This window comes from Xenopus laevis, chromosome 4S (genome assembly GCF_017654675.1).
Source record: "Xenopus laevis strain J_2021 chromosome 4S, Xenopus_laevis_v10.1, whole genome shotgun sequence".
Lineage (NCBI taxonomy): Eukaryota > Metazoa > Chordata > Amphibia > Anura > Pipidae > Xenopus > Xenopus laevis.
Genome location: NC_054378.1, coordinates 33,224,805 through 33,249,409, shown reverse-complemented (window position 1 = coordinate 33,249,409; position 24,605 = coordinate 33,224,805). Strand labels below are relative to the sequence as shown.

At 38.1% G+C, this 24,605-nt stretch overlaps 1 protein-coding gene across 1 annotated transcript; it reads right to left on the bottom strand.

The window, feature by feature from the left end:
* phaf1.S (phagosome assembly factor 1 S homeolog) lies at positions 1–22,774 on the bottom strand. The gene is made up of 17 exons (XM_018260457.2): positions 22,385–22,774; positions 20,417–20,541; positions 19,206–19,288; positions 15,118–15,201; positions 14,985–15,028; positions 14,722–14,801; positions 14,553–14,647; positions 14,238–14,335; positions 14,038–14,150; positions 12,861–12,994; positions 12,241–12,324; positions 9,824–9,906; positions 8,696–8,739; positions 6,942–6,985; positions 6,511–6,569; positions 4,716–4,788; positions 1–2,890 (listed from the first exon to the last, which is right to left on the bottom strand). Exons 2-17 carry the CDS (start codon positions 20,478–20,480, stop codon positions 2,801–2,803), a joined length of 1,272 nt encoding a protein of 423 aa, XP_018115946.1. The 5' UTR covers positions 20,481–20,541; positions 22,385–22,774; the 3' UTR covers positions 1–2,800.
* Positions 22,775–24,605: the final 1,831 nt, after the last annotated feature.

Below are 24,605 nucleotides of genomic sequence, written 5' to 3'. Positions count from 1 at the left end.
TTGTGACAAAGGGTCTCCCTTTATTGGCCTATAGGTACACATGCTTTTTGGGGCTACAGATTTCAATTCTTATAAAACCAAAAATATGAACAAAAAAAGGATAAACATCTTAATCAAAACAGGATTTTTCGAGCCGCCCACTGCACAAAAGAGCACCCCAAAGGATACCGTACACTTGGTTGAACAGCTCCAAAATTAACCCACAAATATACAGTTATAGCTTCTTTCTTCTCAGCCAAGACTCGGCTGTGCTTTTCCTGTGCAGCCAGTTACCTGGGCAGGTAATGTCATATGACCTATAGGGCATAATACTATAAGGGACGAGCAATGTAAACAAAATAAAGAAAAGCAGCAAATACACCATAAGAAGAGTCTACCCAAGGCCTGCAAATAAGTGGATAATAAACTACAGACAATGTGCAGCAGAGAACATTCAGCTTTTACTATATAATCCCCTCAGCTGCCATGGCAAGGTGACACTGTAGAAACTTTCAATACTAGTCCACTAGCAGGTATAACAGGAACACACTTTGATAGGAGGAAGACAGAAAGTAGTGAATTTGCTCTCATCACATTATCCTGGGGGTTGGTCCTGGCGTTTTTTTTCCTGTTGGTTCTGTCTCCTACTAGTTGATATCCCATAAACGCAAGTTGCTTGTACAAAAAATGTCCTTATATACAAAGTTCTGTACACAGGATTTGGGAAACACGTTAAATTTGTCCATGTATCACAAGTTGCTACACCAAAATAGTACAAGTGGGGGTATGTTATTGTTTCACTGCCTGTCTACCACCACACTTGTATTGCTACACGACGTACATGATTTTCCACTATAACCATATATCTTAACCAGCTTATACTCCTAACTACAGAGAAAGGTAGTTGCAGATTCCAGTGAATTATACAGAGTTTGCTGGGCACAGACATTTCTGGCTTAAAAAGGCACAGAATGCATTGCTCAGTAGACAGACATCCAACTTCTTAGCAATATTAAATTTTTTCATGTTGCTGAACTGCCACTCTTTTCCGATCTCTTGTGGTCACATCGCTGCAGGAACCTATCTCTCAGTAGTATTCCCATGAGCTTCAGATTGCAGAGCAATGCATTATACTGTGCCTTTCAGTCACTGCTTTATTCCAGCTTATAAAAACAATATTCCTTGCGCTGAGCTGGTCTTTGGCTGCTGTATAGGATGGAGAATAACATTATCCCACTAAAATGAATGCATTTTTTGGGGAATTTGGCCTCAAACGAAACACTGTAGCAAAAGGTATACATTTTTTTTTGCCAAAAAAATCCAGCACAGTTATGAAGTGATCGACAAAGGAGGCACATGTTCACTCACAATTTAAATTAAACGGTTTAGTTTAGGCTATGGACATCATGGAAATCATATCAGAAATGATCAAAAAGAGAAGGATGTTGAAAGAGAATATGGATTTAACAGAACAAAGATGATTTGAGTTGTTCAGGAAAATTAACTCTAAAATAAAATTATTACGTAGGTCAAGTAATTAATAGTGCAGGAAAAAGGGGGAAATCTTCCCTGTCGCATAAATATTTCTCTCAGCCTTATGTCTTCTGGGTCCACATTCGAAGGCTGCCCAGTGGACAAGATGACTGATCAAATAAAGTGTATGTAGTGCAAATGGTGCGACCAAGTAACAAGCAAGTTCATCTTTGTGCTCACATCTCAGAGGTAACTTGCAGAACATTACATGCTTACATGAAATAGAACCCCCCCCCACAGGATAATTCTGCGGTGAGGATAACTAATACACATTCTCACATTCACCGGAACCATATGCTTGTGTTCCTACTGTGTACAATGTCTGTAGTGGCCTTTGGCTACAATGGGATTAAGACAGACTGATGTCCTAAAAACAAAAATGTTGACCACTGCAGCAGCAAGTAACATCATGCTGAAATTCCCAAACCACTTCATGCCATTTCTGCTGTATATCACATACACTTGCCTATTTCTGGCTGCTATAGCAGTTAGAAAGCAAAGGGTTTGTACATTTATTCAAAGGAGCAGAAGAAATGGATGTTTAAGTAATGACAGCAATGCAATGCTCTACAGAAGGTATAGTGCTGAAAAACCACTCCCAGGATCATAAGCCAGATTCTGTCAATTGTAGTGCTGCAACAGTTGGGGAGCAAAGCAATGCCTGCCCTTGTTTTACAGCATGGCAAGAAATGTATTATATTACTGCAAAAATATGCAAGGATTCTGCATGTGTTTGGAGTTTCTAGTCACATGATATATATGTATGTGTGTATATGTACACATGCATAGAAACAAATCATTATATATATTATATACACACACACGTACGTACTTACATACATACATACATACTGTACATACAAGCACGCCAGTTGCATGTAAAGTATCCAAAGCCACAGAAATCAATGTGTTAACATCATACTTGTATATATACAGTAATAGCATACAGATGTGACTATCAGGTGAAAAGAGTAACACTAATACGCAGGCTCCTCGCTTCCTGCTCCTGTCTCACATGTACTTGTGCTTATTGATGCAGCATACAGCGCTCTGCCAGCCTGGACTTCTCCCTTCATTAGGCTTGAGGAACGCTGACAACACTGACTTTTAGGAGGCCTTCTGCAGAACGGAGGAACATGGACGGCAGTTGTAGATACCCACAATCTAGTCGCACCCCCTGTTCTGCAAACAGCAGACACAGCATGGTTATTCAAGCTCTGCTTTGTGTAGGTATCAGGGTGCAAATCAAGGCACACTGGACTATACTTCCCCACTAGCTGTTTCAGGTTTATTGGCTTGGCTCGGAAGGTTTCTGCTGCCCGCTGGATCTTGTGGCTCCATACAGAGTAACAGATGCTATGTGGTTATTCTGCATAACCTAAAACACAAAGGCAGGTAAATCATGAATTGCAAGAGATCATACATCAGTGTTTTTTACTCACTATGCAACATTTTACCAGAAATCCAGCTGTGTGTGTTACAACTTGTATGCAGTTTATGTAATGCAGGAGAAAATTTGTATCCGCTGTTTCAATTCATGTGAATGGTGTGCAGAATCAAATAAGACATGAGCGTACAATTCACTGGGTGCAAGTCATTCTTAGGGAACCCTGAAAGTTTCACCTCATCTAGGGATGTGTTTATTTAAATGTAACCTTGATCCATGGGGCCTCTACTTTGCACCTCAAGCACACTTTTACACAAGTGCACTAAGCCAGTACATTGGCATTAGGCACAGTTTTTAAAGTAGAAGAAAGGATACTCTAAGTGGCTTATTTTTTATTCTGTGTAAAGTTAAAACACATCTTGATAAATTTGGAATTTATTTATTTTATGTCAATTGTGAACACCAGATTTGCTGCTGTTATTTTACAATGCTTCAGAACTTTGTAGGTAAGTTCCAGTGGAAGTTGCTCAAAGGAAAATTCGGTAAAAAAAAAAAAATTTACACTCCGATGCCTGATGATGGGTTGTGAATTATTCCACCATTTTGTTTAGACCACATAATAAATCTGCCCCTAAAAGTATGCATTATCTGAAATGATTCTGTAATAAACGTGCCAGTAAGCTTTGCTTGTCAAGTAGCAATGATTTCCAGTCTTTAATTCTTTTAGGATGATGGCACATAAAAAGCATTGTTCCCAGCAGGAAAATGTCTCCCTTTACATTTTCATACAGTGAAGCCAGATTGTTGTGAGTATTCCATTATAATTGCAGTGATCTCAAGGTTATCCTATGAATAGTATGTTTTGGGAGATTGTATGCCATGGCCGACAAATCTCCTTGTGTACCATCATCCTTGGTGCTTGGTGACGTTAACCCACTTCCACTTGGCCTCCCACCCCCATGTTCAACATGAAGCAAGTACACCTCTCCAAGCCCAGGTTATTCACATGCCCAGTCCTCCTATCAATCCTGGAGGGATCAATGCACATCTACTAAGTTCAGTCTTGGCAGAAGGAAGTGATATGCAAACTAGTGTACACAAAACCTGTAAAATACCATTAGCTTCTATATTTTGGTACCCTAAATTTAGGTTTTTGATGAGGAGCAATAGAGCCTTGTACAACACCATAAAACCTATCTGTAGGCATTAAATATTTGAGTTTCTTTTTAAGAAACCTGAATAAGTGCAGGCTCCTATGTGAATAATGTTACAGTAAGGGGTACATTTAATAAGGGTCTAAGTGAATTTTCGAATTTCGAACAAATTTTGGGTACTTCGACCATCGAATAGGCCTAAATTCGACTTTGATTCAAAGTAAAAAAGTTTGATTTTGAAAATCACAGTACTGTCTTCGACACTTCGCCACCTTAAACCTGCCGAATTGCTATGTTAGCCTATGGGGACTTTCTAGAACCTATAGCCAACATTTGGCTAAGTTTTTAGAAGTCAAAGTAAAATCGTTCGATCAATCAAAAAATCGTTCGTTTCGAAGGATTTCATCATACGATCGAACAATTTTACTTTGACCGAATATGGTCAAATTCGATTAAAAAACCATTGACTTCGAATATCTAAGTAATGCAATTCGATGGCTGAATTTCGAAGTTTTTTACACTTCGAAATTCGACCCTTGATAAATCTGCCCCTAAGTGTGCGAAAATGAATGCCCAAGTTTTGTCCTTTGCACTTGCATAAACAAGCATTTGCATTCTCTGTCAATAATACGGGATAAGAAACTGATCTAAGACATACAGACCTCAAAAATCATCCTCTGGAGGCCAAAGCAAAAAGTAGATCCAAACGGGTTTGTGTTGTTTGGAGAAGAAGACCTAAATTGCACCAAATTTTGACAAACATGTTTATAAAAATATTAAAATACTGTTACTGGATCGTTTTTTTTTTAAATTTCATGCATACATCTAAGTGGCACACAAACAATATTCAGTATCCGCCCAGCCTAACTTTGCATGAAATATCTTGATTAGGGCTATGACACAGGGAACTACTTGCTGTGGCTACAAAACACCAGAAAATGCACTACCATGAACAATACTGAGAATTGTCTCTGCTAAAACACACATAGAGACAATTATCAGTATTGTCTACTTTATAGCCACAAGTAGCTGGCTACATATAGCTCTGTATGTCATTGAGCTTACTTTAAAATCTATTCTGCAAATTAGATTGAGCCTCACATTAACCAGTTAGTCCTACCTCTTAGGGTGGTGGCACACAGGGAGTTTAGTTAGCAAGTGAAAATTTTCAAATCTGCGGGCAACTAATGTTCCCGAAATGCCTTCCCGCCGGCAAGAATACGAATCACCGGCGGGATGGCATATGTATCAATTTAGTTTTCCCAAAGTCGTCCGAAGTTTCCTCATGAGGCAAGCGATACATATGCCATCCCACCAGCAATTCACATTCTTGCCGACGGGATAGCATTTGGGGAGATTAGTCACCCACAGTAGAGAAGATTTGTCACTTGGTGACTAATCTCCCCATGTGCCACCACTCTTAAGCCTTTCCTTATTATATAGATAAGTTTTGCCAAAGAGCAAGGTTCCACCCCATTAAGTACCATACAAGTATAATTGGACATATAATTGTATAACGGACATTTGCTTAAAGGAACAGGAACACCAACAAATTAAAGTGTATTAAAGTATTTACTTTTTCCCTGCACTAGTAAAATATGTGTGTGTGTTTGCTTCAGAAACACAACTATAGTTTATATAAACAAGCTGCAGTGTAGCCATGGGGGCAGCCATTCAAGATTCAGTTAACAAAGCAGATAACAGATACACTTGTTACCTGCAGATAAACCTGCACTATCGTGGGAAGGAAGTTATTTCCCAGCAATCAAATTCAATCGTTGCAAGTAACGTTTACTTGCGGCAATCCTAAGATTAGTGAAAGGGATGGCATTTTCAGGAGATTTTTTTCACCAGAGATTTTCACCACAGGCGAAAAGATCACCTCCTCTTCCACTGCCCTTATTGCTACAAAGGTGGCAGAAAGTTTTTGCTTTCAATGAATGTGGCATGTTCTGAACATACTTTTTTCCTATTGTTTTAATCATGAAAAAAATATTTGGGAGAGAAAAATTCCATGTTTGGTTCTTGTCAGAAAGATAATAACATTACTGGAGCACAAATAATTCCCTGCACTAAAGGCACACTTCGCTGTGGGGAAACTATAGATCGAGTGAACTGGTGATTGGGTTCAGTGGTCAGGGCTGCCATGTCTGCCTGTCACCCTTCCCTACATGGGAAGTACAAAGTGTTAAAACTTAAAAATTATGTGCTCTGCACAGCAACATTTTTTTCCCCACACACAAACACCTTTTACTATGACTTGTTTAATATCAAACCTTGCCTTGGCATAGACATTACAGCAATAGGTAAAACCAGTTCCAGACATTTTCTTCAGTATCTCTAATTATTATCAAGTGTCCTGCCTCCTGGAGGGTGGAGCTTAACCCCATCGGGCCCTGTGTCCCCCTAAGACGACAGAGAAAAGCAGTTCCAGACATTTTCTTAAGTATCTCTTACCTGTGAAGTACAACTGGCTTCTCCACGGGGTGCCCCAGAAATTCCTGAATACTGTCCCACTGCAATCAAATCACATACGAGTCAGTGGATTTTGTTTTAACCTGGCAGTATATACACCAACGACAAAAGTCATAAGCGACAAACTGGAGGGTTTATTTATAGGTTAGAATGATTCGTCACTCAATCCCACACAGTCAGGAATATAATGCAGTCATTTTAACTTTATTGAACATCCTCAGAAGGTGGCACTGGGCTGCAAAGTCTGGCTATTTTGTTGCCAGCCTTGCATAAACAGATTTCCCCAATTAGGTTTTACCCAGACAACTTTAACTTTGTAAAAACCTTCATTTTGAACAGCATCCTCTTGTTGTGTATTACATTAAATGATTGTATACACCCACAAAGATTTTGGTGGGATGGTAATTACTGACCTTGCTGTATGTGGTACAGATTTCTGTTTGGTTTTCTGAATTATCTGCACAAGAAAAAAAAATTGTGTTATTTCTACTTAGAAGGTAGAAACTTAAATGGTAAAAGGTAAAAAGGATATCAGGGATTCTGGTTGTCCGCTTCCTCTGCCGGTATATCGTATGTCTGTTCTCCCTCAGAGTCTGAGGGAGAAACTTAAATGGTAACTTAACCTTTAACATTTAGGGGCAGATTTATCAAAAACGGACCCAAACGACCAATAAAAAAAACAAACAAAAAACTTTGACTTCGCATTGTGTGGTGCTGGTAATGGCTGACATGTTCACCACTCAAAAGAATTACATTATGCTTTTAGTATGATAGTACAGATTGGCCTACTTTTATTTGCTTTCCTGTTCTGCATCTTAAACTTGCGATTTAGAGTGCTATCTAATTGCCAGGTCCCTTAGTTTCCGTTGATTAAGTTGGATTGCCATATGTAAAGTGCTTTATACCCATTCTGCTGGATTAAAAGTTATGTTCGGACACTTTGTCACCAGTAGGAGATTGCCCTAAAACGACTTTGTTCTGTAGAAGTCCTGTCCTACTCACACTCCATTCTAAAGTCAAACCACTGTGTTGTAAGTGGGACCGTAGCGAACAGGTGGCTATAGAAATTCGAAACTTGAAGGAGAGCTACAGAACAAAAAAATAATGAGGCATTATTCCAAAAAAATTACAAATAGTTCAAAGGAAGTATTCCATTACTGGAAACAACTTAATAAAGGATGTAGGGTAGCAAATAGTGCAAAGGACAAATGCATTTCCATTCCAGATAAAAGATGAAACGTGCTTACGATTAACACTGACCTCAAATGGTCAGATCGAATTGCAAGACTGGATGTGACCAATATGGCCAAACACTAAAGCTGGCCTTAAGGTGGCCATACACGGGCCGATAAAAGCTGCCGACAGATCAAGTCGGCAGCTTATTGGCCCGTGTATGGGGGCCCCCGACGGGCTTCCCCGATCGAGATCTGGCCGAAAATCGGCCAGATCTCGATCGGATGGGATTAAAAATCCCGTCGGATCGCGGGCGCATCTGTTCGTTGATGCGGTCCCGCGATCCGACCGCCCGTTTGCGAATGCTAGGATCCGATCGTTGGGCCCTAGGGCCCACGATCGGATCTGCCCGATATTGCCCACCTCAAGGTGGGCATATCGGAGGGAGATCCGCTCGTTTGGCGACATCGCCAAACGAGCGGATCTATCCATGTATGGCCACCTTTAGACAGATTTTAGCCTCTTATTGTATGAACGATCCTACAACCCTATCTCCCGATCTGCAACTAACTATTCAGATTAAATACAGTAGTAAAAGAACAAATCAGACGATATTCTGGCCATGACAGCAATTGCTACGAAAGTTATGCCTGACAAATACTAGTGACCGCCAACCATTGATATCGGCAGATAGGTAATACATGCAGAGAAATTATCGGTAGCCAACAGAAATCTTCCAACCTGTCGGATCCACTAAACAACCAATTGCCATGGTACAAAAAAAATCCTATTAGCTAAGAAAAAAACAATCATCAGCGTAAAGGAACACAGGACCACCAAAAGGTGCTTTACACAGCATAACAATGTTTTCAGCCCTATAATCGTATGTCTTTGTATTTCCTGTATTTACAGTGCTAAAACCATAATAATAATTGCTTTGTCTATTTACTAATGTTCACTTGGAACTTGTTTAGGTTGATGGCAGACAACTAACCTCTCTTTACTGTTAAAGGAATCCGGAAATCACAACGATGGTAGCTGCAGAAACAAAGCAAGCTTGTTATTTCAGAGATTAGATGCATCATTAATTTTATGCATATTTGTTTGCAACCAATGAGGTTTGTTAAATTACAACACATAATATAAATACGTGCATAAATGCACTTGACCTGTGGCATTATGCCAGTAGATGGTCAACTAAACTCTTGGGTGCGTTATTTCCTACATAAATGGAACTTAAAGGGGAACTATCGCAAAAATGAAAATTTAATATAAGCTTAAGCAAACAGACATAAGAAAATGTTTAAATACAATCAATTAAATATTCTGCATAGTTTCTGAAATAATCAAGTTTATGTTCACTATTCCTCTCTCAGCAGCTGTTTCTCTTCATTCTGTTTTCATGTAGGAGTCAAGTCAGATAGTTATTGACAATTAGATCCAATATATCTTATTGGGGGGCTCGTTTCCTAGCAAATTAATTAGAGCTCATTCAAATAACTGATTCCATAAAACAATCTAACAAAATAACTGCCTTTTGCACAAGTTTTACATGTAGAGAGACATCATTTCTGGTGATTTTAATAGAGTGAACCCTAATACATTTTCTAGGTAAAATGGAGCCCCCCTATAAGATATATTGGATCTAACTGTCAATGATTATCTGACACCCAACTACTGCATGAAGAGAGAATGAAGAGAAACAGATGCTGAGAGGTATAGTGAAGATAAACTTGATTTCAGAAACAGTACAGAAATTTTAATTGATTGCATTTAGAAAGTTTCTTATTTCAGTATGATGAAGCTTATATTAAATTTTCATTTTCGCGATTGTTCTCCTTTAAGGTCGTTACAACAATATCACTTTTTATTTCTATTTAAAAAAACAATAGTCATCCTCTATAACAACAGAAAGGCTCTGCAATTGATTTCAATACATTTTTTATTTTTTTAGTTATGATTTTAGGTGGGTTGACACTAAACTACCAGCAAACAAAAAAAAAACACTTTATTAAGAACCGAGTGATCCATCATTACTCATACACAAATACTAAAGCAGATTCGTTCTAAAACTTAATCTTAAATCACGCAACATGCTTTAGTGCTCAACATATCTACTCACATGTTGAAGTTGTAATGTCCAGGATAATTTGTGTGCAATACAAACTTCTTGACGCTGTGTGTGTTTGCATCAAAGAGAATATCCTGCAAACATCAGAAATATGCAATGAATCAGTGCCTGCTGGGCTCTCCGTCATACTGCATGATAATGTGCTACACAGCAACAGAACACAGTGCAGCATAACAATAAACATCTCTCAGATATGATATAAAACACCATTATGCAACATATCTATAAAATCTATTGTGATGATGATAAAAGCAAACAGGTTGAAGCAAGGTCTTTTAGGCTCCTGAAAGACCTGAAATGTAGCCACATAGTTTCCCTTTTATTAAAATCTTAAATTCTATGCCAAAATGTTAAGCCATTGCTAGGGTTATTCTTTGGGTTGGTGCTTCAAAAATTGCACCTAGTTGTGGAAGTTTGAATCACAGTACCATCTTACCTTGCTTACCCAGCTTTGGCATGTGTGCAGCAGAGAGTCCATAAATGATACGCTATTGCACATGCAAGGTGCTGTTATTCAAACTTGCACACATTGGTTCTTGCCCACAGTCCCTTCTATCCTAGATGGGGAGGGGCTAAAAGTTTGGCACCTGTGCTTTAAACATAAACAATGTATACACAGGTTTGGCCAAATTAGGGGAACCTTGCGTGATTTCCTAACAACCCAAATAGTAGATCAAATACAGTAACATGCAGTTCTCTGAGCAAGTTGAATACTAAGCAGGAAATGCAGTTCGAATTTACAATCAGATATGGGATTTCTTATCTGGAAACCCAATATCTAAAAAGCTCAGCATTACAGGAAGACCTTCTCCCACAAAGTTCATTTTAAGTAACTAAAGCTTATTCTAGAAAACAATTTCCTTTTTCTCTATAATAATAAAATAGTACATTCTACTTGATAGAAAGCTGCATGAATCCATACCAGTAGCAAGACAATCCTATTAGGTTTATCTAATAGACTTAGTAGACAAGGTATTTCTATTGTGCATGCTGAAACAGACACACCATTTGCTTCATAGAAGCCTGTGTTTCAGTAGTTGCTTTGGGGTATTTCTTAGCATACCTTAAAATTTCCCTGGCAATATTTTTTTGGACCTGACAGAAACCCTAATTTACAACTTCTTGTGTTTGAAGCTTGAAAAGTACTGGTGGACTTTTTTTAAATATTTGGATATATTGTAATATCCTTATCCCGATTTATAAAGTTGATCTACTTTTTCCATGCTTTAGTAACTAGCAAAAGTTAGTGTAGCCACGAATGAAATGCAAAATAGTTTCTCAAAAACTACAAATTTACCTGACTGTTTATACATAGACACTAAATTACAATCAAACAAGGCACGGGTGTGGATACTTCTCCTTTATTACCCTTTCAACCTGGGTGCGTCATTTTGAGTGCATATTATCAGCACAAACATTGAAGGCTATGTAAACTTTTGATCAAGGCATTCTGCAATGATAGTGTCCCCTGACCAGAATTCCAAAATAGGTAGCATTTTGTAGGATCTTATTATCTGAAGAAAGCTAACATTTTACAAATTCTACCAGGGCTTTGTAAACTTATAAGCACAACTGCACATAAAGCTCCTTGTAATAATCTATGTTAATTTTAACGATTATTTACTATAAAATAAAAAATGAAATATGTATTAAATGTATTAAAATATGTTTTATCAAAAGGACAGCCACCTAATATGCCAATGACATCTCTATTTGTTAAAGGTATGTTAAATACAAGATGTAAAACAATAAAAAGGCTCTGGCTATTAGGTTTGTTTGACTTTCGCTTGATAAAGGGTATTGAACCCGAAATATGTTGTGTTTACCACTGTCTGGAATAAAAAGTTGTTTGCAGTAATACTGCTGGAGTTCCTCTTCCTTCTCCTATCCTTGGATCATTTGCAGCAGTTGCAGCACAGAGCAACTATTAAGGAATTGGACGCATACCATTTGGAAAAGCTGTGCTAACCACCATCCCCCTCTTCTATTGGGAATGCATAAAATTAACTCCAGTGTGAACGAGGCCTTACAGAAATTAGTTTTTACCATTCACATTAGCATCTGTTTTCAACATCATAATATTACTGACTAGATAGATTTACCACTCCACTTAGAGATGTAGGGGTTTATGTTATAAAAGGCACTAAAGTTTGCCCAGGAGCAGTAACCCAAAGCAACCAATCAGTGGGTAGCATATACCAGTCACATGTTTATAAGCAAAAATCTCATTGGTTGTTATGGGTTACTGCTCCTGGGCAAACATGGTGCATTGTATTGCATATGAGGAAAAAATTCTAAGTATTGGTAAATTGCTTTATTTTTAACGTTTATACAAAAGAGAACAGTCTATTTGTAAAAGAATATACATCAAACATTTGATAAATGCTAGATTATTTGGCTAGACTTACCACTCCCATGGTAAAATAGTTGTAATAATAGTCATTGCACTTAGAAGAAACCTGTTTGTGAGGAGATGGTGAATGGATTTTCATCTGAAAAAAAAAAAAATAGAATTTGAAGAGAGAAAAGTTTGATCCTTATTTATAGGTCACAGACTACATCAGCAGTAAACTTGCTTTGGAAGATTATTTATATAGCATAACATGCCTCTTTACCATTGCAAGTGCAAAGCACTAAAATTGAGGCAAATTGCCTAACACCATTTTCAAATCTTGTAAAAAGTCATGGCATTTAGCCGTGTCCCAAACCGAATTCTGCACTCAGTGCATCCCTATAACCCCTAATGTTATTCCGACTCCACAGCAGGTTTTAATTACACATCATAACGTGTTGGTCTGCAAAATCAGGTCTCTCCACATGTTTTGCTATAAAATATTTAGTCAATACTTTTTGGGGTTTTCTGTTTTTGTTTTTAAACTAGATCTGTTGTTTCTTTCATAGAATCATAGCATTGGGAGAAATATATGTGGTGAGATCTACATTTTGGAGACCTACAAAGTTATGGTGTGTAACTACAACCTAGGACTCTGCTCCTTTTATTCCCTAACCTCTCTTCTGTTATCCTTACCTTGTCTTCAGACTTGAAGAATACTTTATGAGGTGCCCCTAGAGTGCTCAACACATCTTGGCAAGAATCACCAAAGTGTATACATCGCTCTGAAACTCTTAACTTGGCATCTCCCATTACACCTGGGCCACAGCCTGTTGAGAAAACCAGAAAGGGGTGAGCAGACTTAAAAATGATACAAGTGATACAAGACAAAAATATTAGAGAATTCAAACTTCCTTTGTATATTTTGCTAAATGTATTTCACCCTTTCCCTCCCATTAACCACAGCAGAAAAACTTGTGGTCAACATTTTAAAATACCTTCTTGTTCAGCATACTTACAAGATCACTAACCAAATCATTTTCCTGTTAACTGTAATGTTAGCAAACAGAGCGCTCATCAAGGTATTACTCCAGATGAGTGCAGGCTTGCAGGCTATAAGTGGTCATTAACTTTCATATGAACTATGAAAGTTACCCATTCCACCTCAATAATTTTGAACTTGATTGACAGGCCATCATCATGGAGGTCTGTGAATGCATGACACCTAGAATTATATGGTGAGTCCTTCAGAAGCTGATTCTGATGTCAACCCATGCTTAAAATAAGTAGTGCATTTTTTGCCTGGGAAACTAATGCAGAAATCAGAAATGTGATTTGTTTAGTCTGCAACTTGACAATCTATGTAAACTGCTGCTACACTTACATGGTTACTGCTTGGATACCACATTTTACTTATATTAGTAAATGAAGGCCAAGAATATGTAAACAATGCAACAATATATTAAAGGGGTGGTTCTTCTTTGAAATATTATTATTTGTGGTTTTTGAGTTATTTAGATTTTTATTCAGCAGCTCTCAAGTTTGCAGTTTCAGCTGTCTGGTTGCTAGGGTTCAAATTACTCTAGCAACCACACACTGATTTGAATAAGAGACTGGAAGTTGAATAGGAGTGGGCCTGAATAGAAAGATGAGTAATAAAAATTCCAACAACAATACATTTGTAGCCTTACAGAGCATTTGCTTTTTATAAGGGGTCAGCGACGCCCATTTAAAAGCTGCAAAGAGTCAGAAGAAAAAGGCAAATAATTATAAAACTAAGAAATATAATCAATTGAAAAGTTGCTCAGAATTGGCCATTCTATAACATACTAAAAGTTACCTTAAAGGTGAACCACCCCTAAAGTATGCATACCAGTACTAAGCAGACGAAGTCGTAGCCCCAATGGTCCAGAGTCATCTCGAAGAACATCAACACTCTCTGTGTATACATTGCCATGGTAACACCCAAGTGGCATACTAGGAGCCCTGCACAGGAAAAATTGAAGAATTGCACAAAAATCAACTCAATTAGCTAAGCATACAATATTATTTCTTCCAGTAACTGCAACTCACTTTGTATCTTGGAGGCTATTTCCACTGTAGATGAACATTCGTTTGACCATGGCCCCATGCGGGATTTGGAGGGAAGCTAATCCATGGGCAAAGTTTGGCTTTAAAAAATAAAAAATATAATCAACCAAACCAGACATATACTTACATTTGGCTCAGTGCCCACGTCTCACTGTACACAATAGCAAACCCACATTGGCCCAAATTACTGCAACATATTTTACAATTAAGCCAAATCATTCCTATTCTTGCTGTGCTCTTACAGACAGTTTTAGATGGTTATACTCTTTGCTCTGGTAGAACAAGGAAAAGTCTAACCTCATACTTGGGAGCTTCTGTCCAGGAATCCAATTGGAAAGAGAAAGACAGACCACGGAAATTAAGGTGGAACAGTTGCTCTGCAGAATTGTATACTGAAACAGAAAATACGTATAAATACCAAGACATGTATACCCATTCCAAATCTGGCAAAATTGTACCATCTTACCTCCTGGGTGTGTTGCTCCAAATGATTGATCTATTTGTTCTATGGTAGGTGCAATGGCTTGCGAGTTGAAGTGAACGCCACTGTGAAAGCAAGACTGAAAATGACTCACTCATAATATTTGGTGGTGTTAAAATGTATTACAGAAGAATACTGACTCACATTTCAGGAAGCACCAGCTATATAATTTTTGTATTTGGCCAAATAACAAACACAAATTTTGAACCACAATTTGCATATTATAATTTCCATATAGTGACTCTTACCAGTATTTTAATTTCACTTTGGTCAAATCATAGACTTCTATCACCTAGGCAAAAAGAGAAATGTGTGTGTTATGTATGAAAAAACTTCATATTGCATACCTCTTTCATTCTCCATATGAAAATAACAAGTCACCTTTAGTCTCTGATTAAAGGCATCGAACAGCAGTTTAATTCCATCTTGAGTCAAGCTAAGGATGAGGTCATGGTTTAAAGGACACTGTAAAACAGATAGGAAACTAAGCATATGAGAGAGAGCAACATACTACATCACAAAACCTCTTACCCAGTTCCCTTATTTGTAAATGCATCACCCATTAAGCTGAATACAGCTAAAAGTAATTCTTCCAAAACAATTATTATACAACAATCTGAAGAGGTTAAAACACTGAATTAAGCTTTACAACAATAATATTAATTGTAGGGAAATGGCTATGGAACATGTTGTTATCCAGACTGCACAGAACATAAGGTTTTCCAGATAAGCGAAGACCTGTTACTTGGTTCTCCATACTAAAGGAACATTAACACCAAAAAATGAAAGTGTTTTAAAGGAAAGATACAATATAATGTAGTGTTGGCCTCCAGTGGTAAAACTTGCGTGTTTGCTTCAGAAACACTACTATAGTTTATATAAACAAGCTGCTGTGTAGCCATGGGGGCAGCCATTCAAGCACAGGATACACAGTAGATAACAGATAATGTCTAAAGAATCCCATTGTATTCTACAGAGCTCATCTGCTATCTGTTGTGTTTCCTGTACTTTTTCTCCTTTTTCAACTCTGAATGTCTGACTCCATGGCTACACAGCAGCCTTTTTATATAAACTATAGTAGTGTTTCTAAAGCAAACACACCAGTTGTACAAGTGCAGCACAAGAGTACATTATATTTTCAGTACTTTAAAACACTTTCATTTTTTGGTGTTACTGTTTTTTTTTTTAAATCTGCTAAAAATCCTTTAAACATGAAAAAACCAAACAGGATTGTTTAGTATCCAATAAGGATTCATTATATCTTAGTTAGGATCGATATATATATATATATATATATATACACACAGTTAGGCCCACACAGTTAGGTTCATAAATCTTTGGACAGAGACAATTTTTTTCTAATTTTGGTTCTGTACATTATACAATTAATTTTAAATGATACAACTCAGATGCAGTTGAACTGCAGACTTTCAGCTTTAATTCAGTGGGTTGAACAAAAAGATTGCATAAAAATGTGAGGAACTAAAGCCTTTTTTAAAAAATGCAGGCGTCAAGTCGGATGCGACGGAAATAAGGTAATAGATGGAAATGTCGGGTGAAGTCGCAGAATTCATCAGACGCGACACGACTGACGGATCTAGACGCTTCGTGCATAGTCTGCATGCGACAGTTGTGTCGCGTCGGACGAACACTGCGACACCATCAGACGTTCCTGTTGCTTACCTTATTCCCACCGCACCCGACGACTGCGTTTTTGTGCAGAGTATTGGATTGCGACAAAATCGCCCGTGGAGTTCTACCTACAGTCATGTGCGGCCAATTCCTTTGTTATGTCATTATCAATTTAGCAGATAAAAGCCCTGGAGTTGATTTGAGGGGGGGGGTGCTTGTATGTGGATTATTTTGCTGTGAACAAACAACATGCGGTCAAAGGAGCTCTCCATGCAGGTGAAACAAGCCATCCTTAAGCTGCAAAAACAGAAAAAAACCATCTGAGAAATTGCTACCATATTAGGAGTGGCAAAATCTACAGTTTGGTACATCCTGAGAAAGAAAGAAAGCACTGGTGAACTCAGCAACGCAAAAAGATCTGGACGTCCACAGAAGACAACAGTGGTGGATGATCACAGAATCATTTCCATAGTGAAGTGAAAGCCCTTCACAACAGCCAAACAAGTGAACACCACTCTTCAGGAGGTAGGCATATCAATATCCAAGTCTACCTTAAAGAGAAGACTGCATGGAAGTAAATACAGAGGGTGCACTGCAAGGTGCAAGCTACTCATAAGCATTGAGAATAGAAAGGCTTGATTGGACTTTGCTAGAAAACATCTAAATAAGCCAGCACAGTTCTGGAAAAACATTCATTGGTCAGATGAAACCAAGATCCACCTCTACCAGAATGATGGCAAGAAAAAAGTATGGAGAAGGCGAGGAACAGCTCATGATCCAAAGTATACCAAATCTCTATAAAACATGGCGGAAGCAGTGTGATGGCTTTGGCGTGCATGGCTGCCAGTGGCACTGGGACACTAGTGTTTATCCATGATGTGACAAAGGACAGAAACAACCAAATGAATTCTGAGGTGTTCAGAGACTGTCTGCTCAAATCAAGCTAAATGCAGTCAAATTGATTCAAAGTGTTTCATAATACAGATGGTCAATGACCCAAAACATACAGCCAAAGCAACTCAGGAGTTTATTAAAGCAAAGAAGTGGAATATTCTTGAATGGCCAAGTCAGTCACCTGATCTGAACCCAATTGAGCATGTATTTCACATGTTGAAGACTAAACTTTGGACAGAAAGGCCCACAAACAAACAGCAACTGAAAGCCACCGCAGAGCATTAAAAAGGAGGAAACCCAGAATCTGGTTATGTCCATGAGTTCAAGACTTCAGGCTGTCATTGCCAGCAAAGGGTTTTTAACCAAGTATTAGAAGTGAACATTTTATTTTCAGTTTTTTAATTCGTCTAATTACTTGAGCCCCTGAAATGAAGTGATTATGTTAAAAAAAGGTTTTAGTTCCTCACATTTTTATGCAATCTTTTTGTTCAACCCACCGAATTGAAGTTGCAAGTCTGCAGTTCGACTGCATCCGAGTTGTGGTAATGTACAAAACCAAAATTAAAAAAGTTGTCTCTGTCCAAAGATTTATGGGCCTAACTGTATATGGCCTTCTTTGTACCTTCTGCAAAGGAGTCTTCCTTTGTGGAAAACTAGGGATATACAGTATGCCCAAATAACTAGCTTTATCATTGATATAGGCAATAAGCAGGATCTATGGCACAAATATCTCACAATACACTTTGTTTTATGACTGAATGACTGGCAGGATTATACTTAGCTGAAAGTTCTTTATACAGTGGATTTTTGCATCCCCTGATTTCAAGTTTTCCCTCATTTTACATTGTTTTTTTGTGGTCTCACCTATATATTATGCATAATACATTTCCCTGATGTGTGGATGTGTGTGTGTATACACACACACAAACAATAGCCATGAGTATCCTGTAAATGATATCCTTATAAACGGCTGTTAGTGATTTCATCAGTTATAAACGGAGCATTTTTTGTCACGACTCACTAAAACTCGTGTATTATAACAAATAATGTACCCCTTGTTGAAAAATATGAGGATATTGGAAGTAACCTTGGAGTTCCATGACCATATGTTCATGGAACTCCTCAGTGACTTATAATATACTTATACTTTACAATAGGGGGTACTTTGTTCACTATATAAAATTTTTATTCTAACTACTGCTATCAGACTAATATTTAGATCCACATAAAGAGTAGACAAGAAATGAGACAAAACATCAAGATAACAGGCAAAACATCATCCATATACCAACAGAGGGGTGTTCATTACAACAACAAATCTAAGGAAGACTGTGCTTCACCAATTACAGAATTAGTTTGATTATTCTGAACTTTTATAAACCCAAGGTTGCTAAAAGCATGTCTAGCTGGCCCCACAACTGTACAAATTTAGGTCTGCTACTGACTTCCATTAGCGATTGGGGCATTAATCAACCTGCAACTGACATGACCACCTGGTTCTCACCTACTATGAAAATTTGTTAAGTCTCCTTTTAAGAATAAACCATACAGTATTTAGCCAAATAGCTAGTGAGATGGACAGATGGGTAATCCCAAAATTGCCTTGTGTGTATGCCCAATAGCGCAAGTGATTTTTCATGTTGGTATTTTTCAATCAGATCAACCATGATCATATGTACAGTACCTGTAGGGGTACATATGATCATGGCTGATAAGGTCAAATTATTTATCAAATTGTATTCACAAAAGCAGATTGAGGGTCATAATAATCAGGTTTTATCATCATGTATTAATGCACCAACATATTCTGCAGTGCAGTACAACGGATTGGTGTATATATTGAACATGCAAATATTGACCGATACAGGAAGTAAAGCTTATAATGTAAAATAATAAAACTCTCATATTAGTCACTTCTGACCAAAATTCATTGTTATATGTACCTGATCACTATAAAGGATCTGAACATTTCTGATGGTCCTGCAATTCTTTTGGAGGATGGCTACTCCCTGAGCAAAGGGCATTCCTGTAACCAAGAAAAAGAGTTGGTTACAAAACAAAGGCAACGATATTGGCCAATATACATTAAAAGGGTAGTTCACTTTTAAATTAACTTTTAGTATGTTACAGAATGGCCAATTCTAAGCAACTTTTTAATGATCTGTATTTATTTTTTTGAATAATTTGCCTTTTTCTTCTGACTCTTTTTAGCTTTCAAATGGCGTCACTATCTTACTCTCTACATCATACTAAAACTTAACTAAAAGGTGAACAACCCCTTGTTTCCAGTGATAGCAAGGTTATTTGAATCTGTTTAATATCTAAATATGTCTATTTAGATAGCTATGAGCTGAAGATTCATATAATCAGGCTAAAATACTTCTTACTTCTAATAATCTTATTGGAGCACATAATTTTATTCAACACAAAATATGAATATATGCCCTTTTTCTAAAAACAAAAGTGTTAAGAGAAATAAACTCATTCTGTAATTAAGGGACCCCAAGAGAAGCTGTGCAAACCAAGCAGAAAATATTCCTTGCTTAAGGTAAAGAAAGGGATCATTATACAGAAGTGAATAGTTTAATCCAGAAAAGGGAGTCCTAGAATGTCTTGTTGCCCCACTAACCAATCATGTGGCAAATCCAAATATTCTCAATGTATACTGTTAAAGAAACATTTACATAATTTAAATATTGGTTAGAAAATATTTCCAAATAGCCATGTGTCTTAGATATCATCATATATTTTATCTTCTTATCATACTGGAGTTTTTATTGGTCACTCTGCATGGCTGATTTCTTTACAGCTCTATGTCTTTTAGACCTCTGCTAGTCTACGATGATAATAACTTTCTATAAGCAGCCTTCTCTCCAGCACTTGAATGTCTGCAATTACTGCAATTACGTTTTTAAATTGGGAAGCCAACCAATATGCTGGAAAAGCTCATAAATATGTATCTCTAATCTTAAAAAAGAATCTTTAAGCACATCCAACCCTTCAGGAATAGGGATGGGCGAATTTTTTTCGCCTTGTTTCACCGCAAAAATGATGCCCATAGACTTCTATGATATTTCGCCGCCAGCAAATTTTTGGCGAAACTAATATAAATCTAGCGTAAAATATTACCATTATTATTATTCACAGCCTTTACCTAGTGTAAATTCCCATTGCTGGTTTCCTAAAGATCTCTCTGGTACAACCTCCAGATCCAGCATTGGCTCAAGGCAGGGAGTCTCCAGGGATCAGCTGAGGTCCCGAATGTAACCAAGGAGAAAACTGTCAGGGAAACAGAACAACAGAAGTTTATTATGTGTCTATAATAAATTTTTTTTTTACAGGTGGCACAATATAACCCTTATGACATGTTCTTAGCTTCTTTTTCTAAAAACAAAAGCTGCAGTCCAATTTCCTGCACTAGTGGCAGCAATGCATATGTGAATAAATTGACTTCTAGTTCTTCTTTTTCCCCAAGACAATATGTGGTCAGATTCTATTCTATAAAAGCTCTTTACTAAATGCTTGTACTACTCTGGTATCCTGTTTGCATTTGTTTTTTATAACAAGGTATAAGGTATAACAAGGTTATTCAAAATGGACAAATTATACAAGAGTGACATACAGGCAGAAATAGTTAAAATCATCCTTTCTGTGATGTGGGGTGCTTGCCAGCATATCTACAACAAAAAGAGTGCTATCCGCCCCAAGGTATAATAAACTGTGTGGTCAGTGCAGTTGGGGCTAACTTTGTTTTGGAAATTCGATTTCTGGTAGTTCTGCAGCAGAGTTTTCTGGTGAGATTCACCTGCAACCACAAGTGCAGAGTATTCTTGCTGAGGGATGCACTTTAAATGTAGATAAAATAAATGGCTATTGCTGAGTATATCTTTGTTTGTTCATACAGGTGAATTAAAGTATGTTCACAATGTTTCTTCTCTAATAGAACACATAATACTCAGGTCTAGACTGAAAATTAAAATAGACCCAGACATTTCAGATTCACAGAGGCCCAAAGAGCCCCACACCAGCCCAATAAATAGGGACTGTCAATAGACACAACAGCCACTATGGTATTTGTGATAACCCACAGATTGCCAGTCTGGGCCTGTTAATATTGAAAAGGCTACCCAAAGGTTAAAGCAGCTTATTTTTTATTAACTATATATACAAGTTTCAGTAGCAACACAATGTTATATAATTTACAAGGTAACTACATCACATTTAAATTCAGAGAAAATCCTTCACTTTTTTTGGTGTTACTGGTCCTTTTCTGTTACAGTTCTAAGTGGAACAGCAGAAACATGTCATACCATGCCATAAAGTGTAAACATATGCAGGTGTTAAGTGGTGTAAATTGCAGGAAAATACATGATTCAGTAATGCAAAACCTAGACTGAAATGTATATATTTAACCCTTTTAGCTGTCGAACAGTATAGCAACACAGCGGTGCATGGTGTGGTTCTGATAGGGAGTGCACTGCTTGTAAATGTAGTAATATTCATCAGAAAACACTCACTGGGAGACTAAAAAAGCATGACATTCTCTACTGACAAAATAGTTTTTCTGCAGCGTATTCTATAAGATGCTACTGTTTGTTTCAATGCTTGGTTGTACATACAGTTCCACAGTATGGCATTGCCATCCTCCACTATTAAATCAGCCCATGAAGTGTATAACATTCTTTATTATGAGTATTATGTTTTTATGTGTCAGTTCTTGCCCATAGAGTGACAAAGGACATTATATTTTCACTCAAAATAAGGTTGCATTGATAGTGGATCTTTTACACAGAATTAGCATAATGTACTTGCATAACAGTCAGCTTTTCTGTGAATACAATGTATAACCCCTCCCTTATTTACAAAGTGGAGCTTACTTTATTCACATAACTGTACAAGGCTATATAGCCTACGGTCAGCTGGCTCCACACTACAACACCCAGCATTCCCTGTCAGCCTTGGGTAGGTTTGATAGAGAGAGAGAGAGAGAGAGAGAGAGAGAGAGAGAGAGAGAGAGAGAGAGACAACTAAACCCCTTTGGCAGGTAGGACAGACCCTCCTCCTCTACCTCCACCCCCTAAAGACAAATACATTCCCTGTTGTACGCAACCCATGTACTTACCAGTGTATGTGGACACTATGCGGGTACAAATGTGGCAGCTGCTAATATACAATGTTCCTATTCCGTCAATACACAGACACTTCTCTCCCGTCTATTCTCGCAGCGCACAGGCTGCTTTTTTGTCGCTCTCGCCTCTCTGTTTTCTTTTCTCCCAGTCGCTGCCGTAAAACTTCCGGTTTCTACAAGCAGCTGCCGCAAAGTGAATTGTGCCCTCCTCCAAGTGTCATACAGGAGAGGTGGGGAGTGACTAGAATCCCGGTAACAAGTGAAGAAGGAATGGCGGACTATTTACGGAAATGGGCAGCCAGGCAGCGTAAAAGGCTTTGAGGGCTTAATGGAGAAGACTTGGAGGGAGACAGAGAAACCACGGAAAGGAGGGAGGGGAGGGGAGGGGAGGGGGGGGGCAGGGTCACGGTAGTTTCATATCACAAAGGGTACATACTTATTACAAACTACCTTTTCCGTTCTTGTAAACTTTGTCTACTGTTAAATAAACACAGTATCTTTGAAAAAAACGTCTTCACGTGTGTGCTTCGATGAGGAATGTCGTGTTACTATGTTTATTGCAAAGGCAGCAGTTCTATGATGCTTTATGGCTGACAAGCTACCGGCCTTACTATATAATTACTGCCTCACCATTTTAAAACCAGAAACAGTAAAAAAAAAAGCCCGCTCTGCTGTGGCTAATCACTGATCAACATAGCAGTGAACATCACATTCATGTCTTCATCCTGACAAAGGATTGGGGTTCCAATAGGTGATTTTTAAAGAGGTCACGTGGTGGCTGTATTGACACCATTGCAGAATTTGAAGCCAGTAAGGTAGTTCAACAAGATGTGGGACCAGCCCAGGCCGAGTAGCCCATAGACAAAATATAATGGCATAAACATGAGAATATATTTGTTGCTGCTCTCATGCCTTCAACACAACCTCTGCCTGGTGCCCTACTGAATTGTGATTGGATAATACAAATCACATAGCAAAAAGTGACTGAAAAGGTTCAATTTTGTGATTCTCCTCTCTGTCCAATAACAGTTTGCTGCCTCTCAAATCCAGGTAGCATATGAAGCATAGAAGAAGCACAAAAACCACTGGGGAGCTGCTGAGACTGCTTCCCTTTTGTGGTATATTTGTGGTGCATTGTGACTTCAAGTTAATGTTCAACACTAACTAGAAAGCTAGAACATTCTTTCCTGTGGGAAATGTACGTATTGCATGCTACAAATTGCCTAGTTTAGTGAGGCATTTCACACAGATAAACCTCAATGAAACATGTTGAGCATCATCCCTGTTGTAAGAACAGGTATGGGACCTGTTATCCAGAATGCTCGGGTTTTCCAGATAATGGATCTTTCTGTAATTTGGATCTTCACACCTTAGAGGTGGCCATGGACTCAAAGATCCGCTCGTTTGGCGACATCGCCAAACGAGCGTTTCTTTCCCCGATATGCCACTAACTGCATGGCTATATCGGGGGTAATTCGAACGTTCGGCCATATGGCCGAACGATCGAAATTACGATGCGCCAAGGGGCTCCGACGGGTCAGTCAGGTAAAAATCCAACCTTCCCGATCAATATCGTGGCCAGATATCGATCGGGAAGACCCGTCGGAAGCCCCCATACACGGGCAGATAAGCTGTCAAATCGGTCCAAACGACCGATATCGGCAGCTTTATCTGCCCGTGTATGGCCACCTTAAGTCTATTAGAAAACCGTGCAACTGTGTTAAAATTTGCATATCAGTGCTGGTATGAAAGTCAGGAGAAAGTATTTTTACTTAATATATTTGTAGTGCTGTAGTGACCAGGCCTTGTAATACACACTCAGAGTACTTTGCGCCAGATGTGTGAAATACTGCTGGAACAAGCACAGGTGTGGGATCTGTTATCTGGAAACTTGTTAGGTATGTAGAATTCAAATTATGGTACAGCCATCTCCTATAAACTCCATTTTGTGCAAATAATTTAAACATTTTTAACATAATTTAACTTTTTCTTTGTTATAGAACAGAATTTGCGCTACCTTAATCCCAACTAAGATCAATCAATCCTTAACGTAGGCAGAAAATTTGTGTTGGGTTTCATGTTTAAATAATGTTTTAGTAGACTTAAGACATGGAGATCCAAATTACGGAAAGACTGCTTATCTAGAAAACCTCAGGTCCCAAGCATTCTGGATAACAGGTCCCACATGTACTACATATGGCAAGTGGAAAGAGCA